This window comes from Melanotaenia boesemani, chromosome 23 (genome assembly GCF_017639745.1).
Source record: "Melanotaenia boesemani isolate fMelBoe1 chromosome 23, fMelBoe1.pri, whole genome shotgun sequence".
Lineage (NCBI taxonomy): Eukaryota > Metazoa > Chordata > Actinopteri > Atheriniformes > Melanotaeniidae > Melanotaenia > Melanotaenia boesemani.
Window position 1 is genome coordinate 9,968,995 of NC_055704.1, and position 16,245 is coordinate 9,985,239.

At 39.9% G+C, this 16,245-nt stretch overlaps 1 protein-coding gene across 1 annotated transcript; it reads left to right on the forward strand.

The window, feature by feature from the left end:
- The first annotated feature begins 251 nt into the window (after positions 1–251).
- On the forward strand, positions 252–14,849 carry gnsa (glucosamine (N-acetyl)-6-sulfatase a). Its single transcript, XM_041976983.1, has 14 exons — positions 252–562; positions 2,052–2,111; positions 2,205–2,411; positions 3,930–3,995; positions 6,042–6,140; positions 6,241–6,408; positions 6,504–6,586; positions 6,692–6,810; positions 6,899–7,002; positions 11,497–11,598; positions 11,831–11,941; positions 12,017–12,127; positions 12,233–12,393; positions 13,585–14,849. Exons 1-14 carry the CDS (start codon positions 401–403, stop codon positions 13,658–13,660), a joined length of 1,629 nt encoding a protein of 542 aa, XP_041832917.1. The 5' UTR covers positions 252–400; the 3' UTR covers positions 13,661–14,849.
- The last annotated feature ends 1,396 nt before the right edge of the window (positions 14,850–16,245 follow it).

A 16,245-nucleotide genomic window follows, 5' to 3' on the forward strand; every position in this document is an offset into this window, starting at 1 on the left:
TCTTGAAAAAATAAATGTTTTAAAATGGATTTATGAGCATCAAAGCATCTAAAATGTAACAATTGATATAAATCTGTTTCTGCTTTCTAACTAATAAAACTGAACCATAAAGAGATATATAAATGAAATGAAAATATAAAATAAGATAGGCATAAAGCCTAAAATATCAGTGATTAGGAGACATGATTGACGCGGGGCGGAGTCAGGATTTTAAATCAGCTGACGTGGGGCTCACGTAGCTAAGCAAGATCACGTGACCAGAAAACAAGGAAGTATTTTCTCACATAGAAACAAGGCCGTTTTTGTGCTCCGTGCGACTAACTACATTTCACGCTGTAATCAGATACAGAGCTGCGGCTACAGACGAGCAGCTTCAGTAGTTTTTAGTTGAATTTAGAAAATGGGGACAAATTGCTTCTGTCGAGCGACGTTATTAAATTGTCTCTTAATCTGCGTCACGTTATGTTGCGACCTGAGCAGCGGAGTGTTTGCCAAGTCATACCGGAGACCCAACATTGTTTTGATCCTAACAGACGACTTGGACATCGCCATCGGGGGGTTGGTCAGTAAATTTTAACCTTTACCCGATTTTTACAACAAATTTTTTATCAATTTAAGAACTGTGATGGTTTCTTTGGAGGCGTATCATGACAAATTTAACTGATTGAATCTAGTTTGATAAAGCTGACAGTTCACATTCCTGGTTGGAGACATCATTTAGGCATCACGCAGAGTCAGCAGGCTTATAATCTCCTATCTCCTCTCTCAGTTTTAGGTAAACATAGACTCTGTTTAAAATAAAAGTCAGCATTCAAACTGAGATGTCCACCACATGTCCATCTTAGTTGGTACTTTGACAGTGTACAAAGCTGTAAGAATATGCGTAATAAAAAATCCTGTTAAATGCCTTTTGTTCCACTAAATTACCAAATGTTGAAAATCTCTGGGTGTTATTGTGCTTTATCATCTCTGATAATATTGAGTACATCCAATGATGTTCGTTTCTCCTTAGGGAAAACAGTGGAAACAGATTTAATAGAATTAAAGTGCTTTTTGATTTACTATCTAAATGTTAAACGCAGAAATGGCTAATGAGCTGCATTTATATTTGTTTTCCATCTTACTTGACTTGAGGACCAATGAGTCAGGAAATCCAACCCAGACCTTTCAGTATAATATGTAAACAAAGGGCCCTTTAGCTTTTTTTTTATGTTGAAGACCTAATTAACATTTTTAAATACGAGATTAAAAATAAGTCCTTATTGTTAATACAAGTATACTACAAGTACTTTACTACAAGTATTTTAAAAAACATTTTATTATTTAAAAAGGTTATATTGATTTTTAAAGTTTGAATTAGATCAGTTAAATTGGAATAGATTGGGGTTATGGATATTATACATGGGTTATTAATGGGTTATTAATGGTAACAAGTGGGAAATCTGTGAGCATCTTCCAGGAAGTGATGTGGTGCATCACCTAAACATTTGGTGACAAAAATAAAAGACAATCAACAGCAATACTAACAGGAATTTTGTTAGGGGAGCATAAAGATCAAACTCTGGTTAGAAAAAGGACAGTTAATGAAATGCTTAGTGAATGAAGAGGGGTTTTTTTTGATCAGCAGCTTTGTTCTTCCCTGATGGCATGTGACAGTGCCAGGAGTCAAACTATGTAAGAGAAGTTTAGGGAGCATTAGCTATAGCTTTCACTTACGGGTTGGCCACCACAGAGTACAGATCTTAACATCACTGAGATTTTTTTGAATGTACTGGAGAAGACTTCACATCAGTTTTAATCTGCAACCACCAATCCAAGACTTTAGCTCCATAACAAAAGCCAAAGATAGTCCAACAAAATATTAGAGGGATTGATTTATGTTTGAGTGTACGTTCTCTTATGCAGGAAGTCCCTTTACATCCATTGTGAAAAGATTTTACTCACCATATTTAGCTTAAATCAAAGGAGAATTGTGTCAAAGATCCACTATGTGGAGCTTTTAAAGTGTTTTCAGATGTATGATGAGAAATGTATTTTTATTTTTATTTCAGAATCCACTGAGTAAAACCAAAAAATTAATTGGCGATGCAGGAATATCATTCACAAACGCAGTGAGTATATCGTTACCCTCATTCTCTAATGGATCATTTAAAATGCAAGCATTTTCCTTCCATATGTGCCCTGACATTTCCGCTGTCCATCAGTTTGTTGCCAGCCCACTGTGCTGCCCGAGCCGAGCCAGCATCCTGACGGGAAAGTACCCCCACAACCACCACGTCATCAACAACACGCTGGAGGGGAACTGCAGCAGCACAGCCTGGCAGAAGAGCGAGGAGTCCCACACCTTCCCCGCCTTACTGAAGACCTACGGCGGCTACCAGACCTTCTTCGCTGGGAAATATCTCAACCAAGTGAGGGAAGGGGGTTGAGAGTGTTTAAGTGTCCTGCAGTTATCTGAAGATTAAAAGGAGTTAACCATCTACATATTGCACATCAAAGCTGATTAACTTCCTGTTGACTTCCTGCCTTGAGATCCGGGTTCCTCTCCATTTTCCTTGAGAGGATTAAGAGTTTCTAGGCCACTTTAGAGGGAGTCATTTTCACCCAAAGAATTCCTGAGCTGTGGGAAATACTTTATAGTTCAGCAAAATGCCCCCCTGGGGCTCATTTGACCCGCCTCAATCAAAGAATGAGTGGCTGTCCTGCATTTGCCTTTTTTCTTTTAAAAATAAAACACCTGATTTTTTTTTTAAATATATATTTCTTTTAAAAACACTTTTTTTTTTTTTGCTTTGAAAGGTTTCAATTTAAGCAGCAATTTTTAATACTTTAAAGCAACATTACATAACGCTGCAACTTTAAATCCTTCTGACTCCTTTTGATGACAAACTGACATTTATTATGCACATTGCACCCCCAGGCTGAGAATCTGCACTTCACAACATTTTTTTTCCAGCCTGGAGCATCATATGGCAACAGTTTTTTGCTTTATGGCACCGTGTCACATACTAGCAACTAATATGTGCACATTAGCCCTTTAAAACACACGTCTTTGCTGATTCAGCAAAAAAATGCAAAAGGACATTGTCAGAGGAAAAGAGAGAGAAAGAAACGGAGCAAGACAAGCGTCAACATCAAACTGACTTTTACTGGATGGAAAGAGCTCAGAGAAGAGACAGGATGCAAAATGAAGGCTAACTTAGTCTTCATTAGGGGGCACCAAAGTACAAAAATCTGCCAAAGCTCAATAATGCTGCTTTAGTGGTGATATTCTTCAGTATGTTTGTATCACACTGTGGCAAAACTTCAACTTTAACATACAGTAGAACTTTTTAAACAGAAATGTAACCCAGAGTGCTTTGCAGAGTAGAAAAAAATCAAAAGAAAGAAATATAATAGACAAAGTTTCAGCATTTCTATCCAGATTATAAAAGACAAATGCTTTTGTTATCGCGGTCTGGATGGAGATGATGCAAAACATCATCATCAATTAAATCAATATTATTGTTTAACTACAGTTTCTGATCTCAAGTCGGTGGTTGAAATAGTTAAGTTTATTAAATTTTATTTAAATATTCATATGTATTACCAAAAACAAAAATCCCTTCATGTAGCTGAAATGGTGAAATCTGGAGTTGACCTTAACATGTCCATCTAAAACCTCATTTCTAATAGTTTGTCAGGAGCGGTGCCATATTTACACTAAAATATGGGCTTATATGTAATAGATTAGAAGATTTTGATCAATTGCAAAATACTTCCCTAACTTATTTTGTTTTAAAATAATAGATTTTATTTTCTTCTGATTAATGCAAATAGACATTTTTATTTTTTTATTTTTTAAATGTTGTCAATCCAAATATTTTATGTCTTATGACAATATGAATACATACATGTCATTAAATCATTTCCATGTCTGTGTCTTCCAGTATGGGCACTCTGATGCTGGTGGGGTGGAGCACGTTCCTCCAGGCTGGAACTACTGGGTCGCATTGGTAAGACAGAGTTTATTGACTCACAGACCAGCTTTGATTAAAACTTTAAATAAAAAAAATAAGCTATTAACCAGCCATTAAAGTACAGGTTTATTCCTTGTTAATGAATAAATATCCTTCATTAAGAACAAAATGTGTTAATTCAGAGGTTAAAACATTGGATTCCTGGAAGTAAAGAATGCCAGATGGATCCATAAAGGAAGTATGACGACAACTGTGTCATGGATGAGTGTTTACACAACTAAACATATAAAACGAACAAGAAAACTGGACAAGAAAAGATGTGTTTTCTGTGTAATGATGACCTAACACACACAGAAGCAGGATTTTTTTTTTTTATTTACCAAACTCTGAGATGAAGTTCTTTTTTTCTGTCTCGCGGGGAGCAGAGCTTGTATTGATCTTCTGATGGTGTGGTCATTCTTTAGCCACCCGGTCGCACTTTGATCCAGTTTTCACACACTGTTTTAAAAACATGTTACTCCAGAAGCTGTGGGTTAATTAATTAATTAATTAATTTAAAATGCATTTCACAGGGACAATACATTAAAACAATGTTACCAAAAATGCAACCATTGCCATGTATATAGCCTAATTTGCACAGATTTCTGATTATTAGATTATCTGAATACTGATTAGATGAAATTTAGGAAATCTGACCTTCTGTTCAAAGGTTTGAGCATGCTCAGTGTGTGCAATCAACTTTAGTTTGCTTCCTGAGAAATAATGCAGGATCTGAATGTCTTGAAATGTTTAAAAATCCTCTGACCTTCTGATTATTTCCATATTTTCAGACATAGTTTTTTGTTTTTATTGGGGTATATATTTTTAGATTGAAGATAGCAGCTTTTTATTATTCTGGGAGATTTTTTATGTGCTTTTGAAAGGTGGTCCATGATCGGTCCACCTTATAATTCACAGTGATGTTTATGTGGTCATGTGACTGGAAACTCTTTACAATAGAGGTCAGACTAATAAACAGGGTATAATGAGATTTTCTTTATTTTACGGGATGTCTCTAACTGGTTTACAAACTGATCACATCCAAGAATAAAGCAGCAATTTATCATCACTGTTGAGTTGAACAGACACAGTCGTCTGGTTCAGAAGGTTTCTTCCTTCTCACTTGGACTTAAATTAGCATCATTAGGGGAGACATATTCTTACTTTGTATTTTTTTTTTATTAATTCAATTTGATGGTTTAAAAAATAAATCATAAAATAAGAATAAAAAATTAAAAATCTTTTCATCTTTAATTTAAGCCCCCTGTACCTGACTTCTCCAGGATGGTTGTCCAGAGTGGAGGACTTTCAGAAAGTTTTAGACTTTAAAAGGTGTTTACCTGCTTAGAAGCCCATCTTGGACTAATCCTGATCCAGACCTGGCCTCATCTTTGTCCAGTTTTAATCCTATTTTCAGCTAATTCAGTTCTGGTTAGATCTTGATTCAATTTTGGTCCAGTTCTGTTTCAAAAGCCATGCACATGTGGAAGCTCGAAGCCTGCATAGTGAATTAGACATTTTTTATTCAGTACTGAAACATTTCAAATTAAAATAATGTACTTTTAAAATTCTGGATATTTCATTTGGCTTATTTTTCCTTTACCCCTTACCATCTTCCAGTTTTAATGGATTTTAGTGCACATGGTCGACTCCAATTAAAAAGCTTACAGCCGAAATATTCAAGTAAAAATTCAGATGTGGGACAATGTTTGAAACAATAACATAATCTAATTTAGCAGGTTGGTGAAAATACATTGGGAACCACTTTATGACCGCTTCAAAGGCCTCAAACTTGAGGGATTTTCATCTTCTTTCCAACACTAGTAAAGTGAATGAATGACACTCAAAATTTCAATAAAATCACCTAAATAACATAATTGTAGACAGATTGACAAAATGTTGAATGTTTTTTAAAATTTTACTCTACTTTGTGCTCATCAAATGCATCCTAGTGGTTGTTAAAGCAACATTACTCAACTTTGGCAGATTTACACACTTTGGTGCCCCCTACTGAAGGATAATTCAACATGATGTGTCTTCTAGGAGAAGAACAGTAAATACTACAACTACACTCTGTCAGTGAACGGAAAGGCTCAGAAACATGGAGCGGACTACAGCAAAGACTACCTGACAGATGTTCTGGTAAATCAAAAGTTTCAACTGAAGGAGAGAGGAAATTAAATTAAGTGTGTGTAATTATGATAATAAATGCTAAAAATTAATTTCACCCCCTCTTTCTCAGGCTAACATGTCTCTGGAGTTCCTCCAGTATAAATCCAGCTACCAGCCGTTCTTTATGATGGTGTCCACGCCGGCCCCTCACTCGCCCTGGACAGCAGCTCCTCAGTACCAGGATCACTTCAACAGCACCAAGGCTCCCAGGGACCCCAACTTCAACATCCATGGGAAGGTAGGGCTGTTGAATCCTACGGGATATTAAAAGACTTCAGTCAGAGGCAATGAGTCTTTGATAATCAGGATGATTGAACCTTTTTCTGTGTTCAGGACAAACACTGGTTGATCAGACAGGCTAAAACTCCCATGACCAACTCCTCTGTTCAGCTCCTTGATGATGCCTTCAGGAAAAGGTCACTTCACCTCTTTTCTTCTACTTTTTATATTTATTCTTTTTATTTGTCTAATTTTAATTTCTGTATGTTTCTCACACCCCTGCTGCTTCTCCTGGCCTGTAGGTGGCAGACGTTACTGTCAGTGGACGACCTGGTGGAGAAGATAGTGATGAGGTTGGAGGTCAGAGGTGAACTGGACAACACCTACATCTTCTTCACCTCTGATAACGGGTACCACACAGGTATGTGTGTTTTTTTACACATTATCTGCCAGTTTGCTTAAGTTGTGAGCTAACACAGTGACAATGCATTCGTGTCATCCTGTTTCAGGTCAGTTCTCTTTGCCGTTGGATAAAAGGCAGCTGTACGAGTTTGACATCAGGGTTCCTCTTATGGTCAGAGGACCGAACATCAAACCCAATCAGACCAGTCAGGTACACACACACACACACACACACACACACACACACACACAGATATGGACAAGATTTACATGAAACATTTTAGTGAGCTGAGCTGGAGCTTGTAAATTCAACTGTTTGACAAACAGTATGTGAGGAAGCTTCTTCTTTCAGAGATGTTCATGTGATGTAAATGTTAGTGTAAAAAGGTGTGTGGAGGCTCTGAGTGGATAACTGGGCCTGAAAATGTCACATGTCTAACATCTGTACAGGAACAAGAACTATGAGTTATTAGTACAGGCAGTTTTCTTGTACACATCTGCAAGAAAATATAAACATACTGCTAGCCTTTAAGGCTCCCTTCGTCCGTTCGTCCATCCATCCATCCATCAACCCTCCCCTTATCCAGGGTTGGGTCATGTAGTCCCTCCAGCGTGTCCTTGGTCTCCTCCCGGTGGGACGTGCTTGGAACACCTCACCAGGGAGGTGTCTAGGAGACATCTTGACCAGATGCTCGAGCAACCTCATCTGGCTCCTCTCCATGCAGAGTAGCAGCTGCTCTACTCTGAGCCCATCCAGGATCACAGAGCTTCTCATCTCTAAGGGAAAGCCCAGCTACCCTGTGGAGAAAACTCATTTTGGCTGCTTGTATTCACAATCTCATTCTTTTGGTCACTAGTTGGGGCAGGACCTCATACCCGACCCAGAGAAAACACTCCACCCCTATGGTCTCATATTTGGAGGTGCTGATTCTCATCCCAGCTGCTTCACATTCAGCTGTGAATTGCTCCAGCGAAAACTGAAGATTATGGCCTGATGAAGCCAACAGGACCACATCATCCGCAAAGAGCAGAGACCTAATCCTGAGGCCACCAAACCAGATCCCCATAACACCTCTGCTGCGCCTAGAAATTCTGTCCATAAAAGTTATGAACAGAATCAGTGACAAAGGGCAGCCTTGGCAGAGTCCAACCCTCACTGGAAACAATTCTGATTTACTGCCGGTAATGCGGACCAAGCTCTGACACCGGTTGTTCAGGGACCGAACAGCTTGTACAAGAGGGTCCAGCACTCCATACTCCCGGAGTACCCCCCACAGGAGTCCCCGGGGGACACGGTCTAATGCCTTCTCCAAGTCCACAAAGCACATGTAGATTGGTTGAGCAAACTCCCATGCCCCCTCCAAGACCCTGAAGAGGGTGTACAGCTGGTCCACTGTTCCACGACCGGGACGAAAACCACACTGCTCCTGTTGGTTCAACTATCCAACGGAGCCTCCTCTCCATGACCCCTGAATTGGCCTTTCCAGGGAGGCTGAGGAGTGTGATCCCCCTGTAGTTGGATCACACCAACAATACCCCTTTTTGAAGAGGGGGACCACCACCCCAGTCTGGCAGTCCAGGCAAACTATCCCCGAAGTCCACGCGATGCTGCAGAGGCGTGTCAGTCAAGACAGCCCTACAGCATCCAGTATCGCGTCAAATTTTTGTCAAAACCAGGGAGAGCAAAATAAACATGCTCGCGCGCAGATTACACTACCATCGCGCAGAAATTCATTTACCGAGAGGACAAAGGATCCTCTCGCGTGACAGACGACCAACTCCCGCGCGCGTGTGGAAGGCCTCGCGCGCGCATTTTACGTTCCGAGCGCGCGAAGCTGGATCAGACGCGCGCGCGTTTCTGTCATGCCGCCCCCGCTTGAGGATGGCTGCGCTCTCGCCAGCGTCTCTGCCCTCGCGGTGACGTTTTCCTCGCGCGGATCAAAATGTGTTTTGACACATGGGGCGGGACAAATCTCCATTCTATAAGCCTTCTCCTGATTGGTCCGCGTACACAGGAAGTTGTGTCAGGAAGACCTTGACTGACAAGACGGCTGGAGCCGGGACAGTTGCGGTGGTTTTGGCATTTTGGCAACGATACTTTGCTTGAGGTAAGTGGAATTCACAGCAGTTCTTCCCGAAAAGTACGGATACTCCTCAGTAAACTATGCCGTTTTCGAATTAACAATTCTACAAGGACAAAAATCAATTCGATAACTTAGAATTATCTAAAAAACCAGTCTGTTTTTGGTTTCTGCAAGTGCCTTTTATACCAGGAAAACAAACTGTCAAAAAGTACCTTGGTCTATTGACATATTTTACTCGTGCTAACTACATATTCCTAAGCAATTCTAAGTTATCGAATTGATTTTTGTCCTTGTAGAATTGTTAATTCGAAAACGGCATAGTTTACTGAGGAGTATCCGTACTTTTCGGGAAGAACTGCTGTGAATTCCACTTACCTCAAGCAAGAACTGCTGTGAATTCCACTTACCTCAAGCAAAGTATCGTTGCCAAAATGCCAAAACCACCGCAACTGTCCCGGCTCCAGCCGTCTTGTCAGTCAAGGTCTTCCTGACACAACTTCCTGTGTACGCGGACCAATCAGGAGAAGGCTTATAGAATGGAGATTTGTCCCGCCCCATGTGTCAAAACACATTTTGATCCGCGCGAGGAAAACGTCACCGCGAGGGCAGAGACGCTGGCGAGAGCGCAGCCATCCTCAAGCGGGGGCGGCATGACAGAAACGCGCGCGCGTCTGATCCAGCTTCGCGCGCTCGGAACGTAAAATGCGCGCGCGAGGCCTTCCACACGCGCGCGGGAGTTGGTCGTCTGTCACGCGAGAGGATCTTTTGTCCTCTCGGTAAATGAATTTCTGCGCGATGGTAGTGTAATCTGCGCGCGAGCATGTTTATTTTGCTCTCCCTGGTTTTGACAAAAATTTGACGCGATAATCCAGAGCCTTAAAGGTCCCATATTATACACTTTATTCCCAATCTGAGACCATTCATTAATATCTAAATGAAATATTTCCGCCATGGTATGGACAAATCGACCCTCAGTTTGAGTGCAGCGGCTTCTCTTCACCTCCCTCTTTTTAGCAGCTTCAGAAATGTGCCGTTTATGGTGGGCGGAACCCTGGTGGAGCAGCTCAGCTGTTGGCTCCGCCCATCGCATCGCCCGTCATGAGGTGATTGACAGGTTAATATATTTTCAAGCTATCAGACTAATAAGGCCGAAACGATAAAATAACTGCCAGCTCTTACCTCTCCAGCTGTGTCACGGACAGTTGGTATTGAACCTGGCTTCAGCTTCAAACGGTTGGCGAAGCCTGCTTTCCATGCCCCCATGTTGTGGAAACAGTCCTCTTTGAAATGCTGGCCACAGACATGCAAAACCTTTGGAAGTTTTCCGGGTACATTTCCTCCAAAAATAAAATTAATCCACTCAGTCCTCGTGGGTTCAGTGGATGGAAGTAAAAAAAACGTTTTCGTGTTCATTTATGCAGCCACAAACAGAACAGTGCTTCTGTAGCTTAGCCATGTCCGCTAACGAGGGTTGCCGAAGAGGGAAAAACACTGGGCGCTAGGTGATTTTTAGAGGGCGGGCTTTGAGAGCCGGTAGACGGGTCCATCGCTCTGTGGGGAGTGGTTATTGTCCCTTATGACGTCATAACGTACACGCTTTCAAACAAGCTCATTTCAGCGCTTACTTCCCTAGAGGTGGAGCAGGGGGGAGAGAGAGCGCCTGAAAGAGTTTCACACTTACGGGTCTCCTACACATGCGGGGGGACCAGTATGACTGTTCCAAAACCATTAAAAAGTGAATTTTGCATAATATGGGACCTTTAAAGAACTCTGGGCGGACCTCATCCACCCCCGGGGCCCTGCCACTGAGGAGCTTTTTAACCACCTCAGCCCCAGAGATGGGGAGAGTGCATGGCAAGGTCCCCTGAATCTGCTTCCTCGTCAGCAAACGTGTTGGTGGGATTGAGGAGGTCTTCAAAGTATTCCCTCCACTGACCCACAATGTCCCGAGTTGAGGTCAGCAGCCCCCCATCCCTACTGTATACAGTGTATACTGGATACGCTTACGGATCAATGCACTGTAGTAGGCCTTCTTTCAATATTACTGTACAGTGGTAGGGTTTTTAACTTTCTTTAAATACCAACTTAAATTGAGTTTTAATTGTAGATCAGATTTAAAAAAAATCTTGAACAGAAAAATCTATTAAACTGTTAGTCCATCAGCAGACTATTTTCTAATAACTGTAACATGTTTCCATACAAATCTCTAAATTAGCTTTGACTTTAAGGGAATGTTTTAGGCAGTACACTAAGGTGATAAAAACATAGCAGTGTCTTTTTCACCAGAGTGGAGATGTGTGGAAATGTGCACAGAGATGTGAACTCTGAAGTACCTTTGCATACTCCCGCTTTACTGGAGTCCTGAAGATCCTGGGTGTTTTGTGTATATTCTCCCCACTATCCATCTGGTCTCAGGAGATATTCAGGTTCAGACTTTTAGGCTTATTGTCAGAAATGCAACTACAAAGATCTTTGTGTCATTTGGAGAAAACATGTTTTGTTTTTTTGTTTTTTTTTTTTAATTACCGCTTGCAAAGAGAGTGCAGCTGTTTTGTTATTCTGCCCACTCGTCTGTCCCTTGCACCCTCTGTTGAGCTAAATTTTTCATGTCATGTCACCAGATGCTGGTGGCGAACGTCGATCTGGGCCCAACCATTCTGGACATCGCCGGCTACAATGTCAACAAGACCCAAATGGATGGTATTTCCTTCCTGCCCATTATGGTGAGAACTATGCTGATGTTTTTCTTTTGTAGTATGAGCAAACAAACCCAGCATCACTACATGGGCATATGGAGAAGTTGTTACTTTTACTTTGGTAGTAAATCCCTGTTAACCCACATTTTGGAATAATCCTTTGAATTACAATGTACAATGTTAAATGGGTTACAGTTAGAGTAACGGGAATGTTAAAGCTTGAATGTGTGTGTGTGTGTGTGTGTTTGTGTGTTATCAGGAGGGGAAGATAAACAGCAGCAGTTGGAGAACTGACATCCTGGTTGAGTATGAAGGAGAGGGAAGCAACGTGTCCGACCCCGCCTGCCCTCTGCTGGGGCCAGGAGTGTCGGTACGACCAGATTAAATAATATTATTATCTGAGTTAAACCGACTTCTGTACATCTGAAAAACTCTTCTTCTCTAGAAATGTTTCCCAGACTGTGTTTGTGAAGACTCGTACAACAACACCTACGCTTGCGTGCGCACCGTCGCCCCCTCTGCCAACCTACAGTACTGCGAGTTTGATGACAATGAGGTATAAAACAAACTGCATAGCTTCAGTGTCCTTTCTTTAGTGCCCTGTAGTGGCAGAATTGGGAGTGACGTAGTGATGATGCTCATGGATGTCTGTCCTCTTCAGGTGTTTGTTGAAGTCTACAATGTAACAGCAGACCCCTACCAGCTGACAAACATCGCCAAAACCATCGACCAGGAAGTCCTGGAGAAGATGAACCATCGGCTGATGATGCTGCAGTCCTGCTCTGGACAGTCGTGTCGGACGCCCGGTGTGTACGATCCAAGGTCTGTTCACGCCAAAATGTTTCACAAAGAAATAAACGTAGCAGATCTGGAAAAATGTAGAATTAAAAACCGAGTAGAAGCTTGTTTCTCACAAAAACCAACAAGGAACAATTTGCTTTTCTTCACTGGCATTACAACATTATGACATCAACAGAAAGTCAGTACCAAGCATAATACGTTGTCATAGAAACACAGTTTTGATGTGCTGTAACTGCACAGCTTCATTATGGGGGAATCAGAATGGTTTAATTTCTTCAACAACAACTTCTACTCAAAAGGTTTTTGGTTCAAGTTAAAAAAAAACATGTTTGATCAACCTTTCAGTAGATACAATTAAAAAAAAAATGCTATTGAGTGGCCATAGAAGTTAAGTTTGATAATTGACCTGCATAAATTTAATCAGCATTAAACATTTACTAACTAGACTTTATTAAATTAGTGTTAATTAAAGCTATGTTTTAAAATCTGACATTAAGAAAACATCAGTCCTAAAAAGGGCTTTCAGTTTGGTTGTGATGGCAACCATTACCGAATTTAAACATCAGACTTTGAGCATTTAAATAATTTAAGTCTGATTTTTGTATCCGGTCAGAAGCAGAGTTGGTAAAAGTTGCTTTTTACAAGCGATAAAATCAGAAATTCTCAATTTGACCTGCTGTGCAACAGGCTATGGGTTCAACATCAGTTACCATGGTGATCCATCTAGATTAAAACTTTGCTAATGTGTTAATTTAGCTTTCGAGTAAACCCTGTGCAGATGAAACTTATATAAAAAAGCCCAAAGAAGCTTTTTAATCATCTTCCAGAATCCCTTTAAGAGGAAAAACAAGATGTGGTTTAACTAGTATGTTTGCATTTCTGAGGTTATATTTAAGAAGAAAATATATATTTGTTTTATCCTATTTTTAAACTTTTCACTTATTATTTTGTTCTACATGTAAAATGAACATCTCCATATTTACGGATCAGGAAGTGGCACAATATGCCACATTTAAAGTAGCTCATTTAAAAGGGGGCAAATAACAATAGATTTTAGAACCAAATTACAGGAACAATAATTTAATACTCTAACAGCAAAAGTAAACCAGCAAAGTATCATTATACTTGCTTTTGAATTACTAGAAAAGTATTACTTGTTCACCTAACCTGCACATTCAAGCTTTAACAATATGCTTTTTTTTCCCCCAACAGGTACAAATTTGACCCACGACAGCTGTTTCCCAGCCACAGTTGGAGGCTCAGCAGACTCAGACAGATGATGAAATAAGCATGAAGGACGAGAAGATGGAAGGAGCAGACGAAGGAAGAAAGGCTGTTTTGTGTATTTGTATTCAGCCTTTCCTGCTGTTGTTGCCTTGTTTTCGGCCTCCTGAGCTGAGCCAATCTCTTGTAGAAGGGATCACGTATTGGGGGGGGAGGTGGGTTACCATGGAGACATGAGGCCTCTCCGGATGCAGGACTCACCTTTTAAACTTTGTGTTACTGCCTCTGTTAAATAAGTTTAATATTTGTGAAAGGAAGCCAGATTATTCAAGACTGATTACCACTAACAAGCCATGAATTCAGATCCTGTTTTCTTATCAGCGTTTTGCGCATCAGCTCGGTCATATCCTTCTAAATTTTTTTTTTTTTTCTCCCCCCAGCTCATCTAGATATCCCTGGCTTTTCTTCATGCAGCTGGGTGATCCCTAAAACTCTGGTAAAAGAATATTTTTAGTTAACCAGACGTTTGGACTACAATTTGAGGTGCTGCCAATACTTAAGATTTTCTTCACCGATCCAGCCATCAATCATTTTGCAATGTGCAAATTTGTTGCAAATCACCAATGGATGGTTGGCAAACAGTGTCATGGAGTTTATCTGTATAACACTACAATATATGTGATTAGTTTTAAACTATATTTGACATCCTAAGAGAAGTGATCAACAAAATCTGAACTAGCTGATGACACTTTTCCAAACAATCAAACCTATTCACACTGCAATTAATTACAATTCTGTAATTTCAACACTTTGTCTTCATGGGGAATAACCTCACCACGACTAGAAAAATTCATGTTTATGTTTAATAAGATTCAAACAGTAAAACTAAAGTAAAATTAAAAGTAATGTGGGAAGGGAAGTGGCAACAACCACCACCTGCATGCTAAAGATCCCATTTGCAATCAGTATGTTATTCTGACTGGACTTTCAGAATAAATGCATAAATGTTTTGCTTTTTAAACCAACTAAAATCACACAAAAATTTAAAGTGACTCCTGTGAGTATGCAGTCATTCACACCTCAAGTAGCCAAGTGACCTGAGCATGCTCTAGTCTGTGCTGCAGGTTTGTACCTAGGAGTAACTGAAGAGGCCGGCACAGAGAATTTAGGACAGCATAGTGAACAAGTACAAAAAATATGTTTTTAAGGTCAACCTAAAAAAAAAAAAAAAAGACTCATCACCTGTTGGAGTTGAGTTGAATACACTTAAATCAATGAATCAGTTATTCATCTGTGCTTGTATATCGGAACAAGGAGAGTAGTCCATGTATAACTAAGCATGGAAGCACGAGTGTTTACGTTGGAGTCCACTGGCTCAGTCTGGAATTTTAAAAGAAAAAAGGTACATTTTGACCTGGAACTGGACAGAAACAGGAAACATACAAATTGGATTCATCTGTGAATTGATTAAAGGAGTAAAAATTAATGAAACTTTAAAAGAAAGAAATGGATATTCATGAATAATGTCCACAGAAAACGTGGCACCGCCTACTGGAAGAGAACCGGAGATCAGTGCCTTGCAGCAAAGTAAAACTTACAGTGAGCAGTGAGGTTGTTAAAGTCAAAATTTTACATTTAAAGTTTCACAGTAAACATTTTAAATAATTTTCCTTCAAGAGAAACTTGGACAGGATCCGTTCTTGTTGGCTACCTGTCTGGACTTAGAACATATATAAAAAATCTTTCATTGAAACCACCTTTAAAGTCAGTGTAAAGATTTAACAGCTTATTACTGATGCTGCAGACAAACATTTCCCTAGTTTTCAAGACTAAGACTAGTTTTTCATTATTTTCAAAATAATTGTGACTTTTTAAAAATCATCAGGACTTACTGCATTTTAACAAAGTTTGCTGAAGTACATAACTTTTCATGTGTAGATAAAACACAAATCTAAGTGGTGAAAGTAGAGATTAAGTCTTTAAGTATGACATGTCTGAAGCATTAAATTGAACCAGATTTCCTCTGTAACATACAGAAAATGTCCTCATGGGACGGTTGATGAAAAAACACAGGCAAGTCATCTTCAGCTCAGATCTGACGGCCTATTTAAATTTATGGGTTTGGATGAACACCTTTTAAAGCCAAACAAAATATTTAATTTACCTGACTTCATCTTTAACTTTAAGGGAACTTTATTATGCTTTGAAGATTTGTTAATGCCATAAACTGCATTCATATAAGTTGTTAAAAGTATGCACTTTTTTTTATTTGAATGTTAAGTTGCTCCTTTAAGCTGAGACTTTCTGCTGATATATTTTATTTAAACAGAACTATATCAATATAAATTGAATAGAAATAAATTACTGCCAAATAAAACAAAAAAAAAGTAACTGCCAGGTACCTGCAGATCATTTCCAGATAAGATTTTCCAGCTGTTACTGTGAGTAATACTTCCATGCAGCAGCTCTTTCCTCCTCCGTGTTACACAACTGGACTGGATTAACATTTCCACGTCAGATCTGACTCCTCATGAGACCACAGGACTGAACCAACCCATCACCAGACTGTTTTTCCTCGTAAAGCTGGTCACGTTGTTTCACTTCACTGATGCACTTTGCAGTCTGTCTTTAGTTTGACTATTCAGAGTA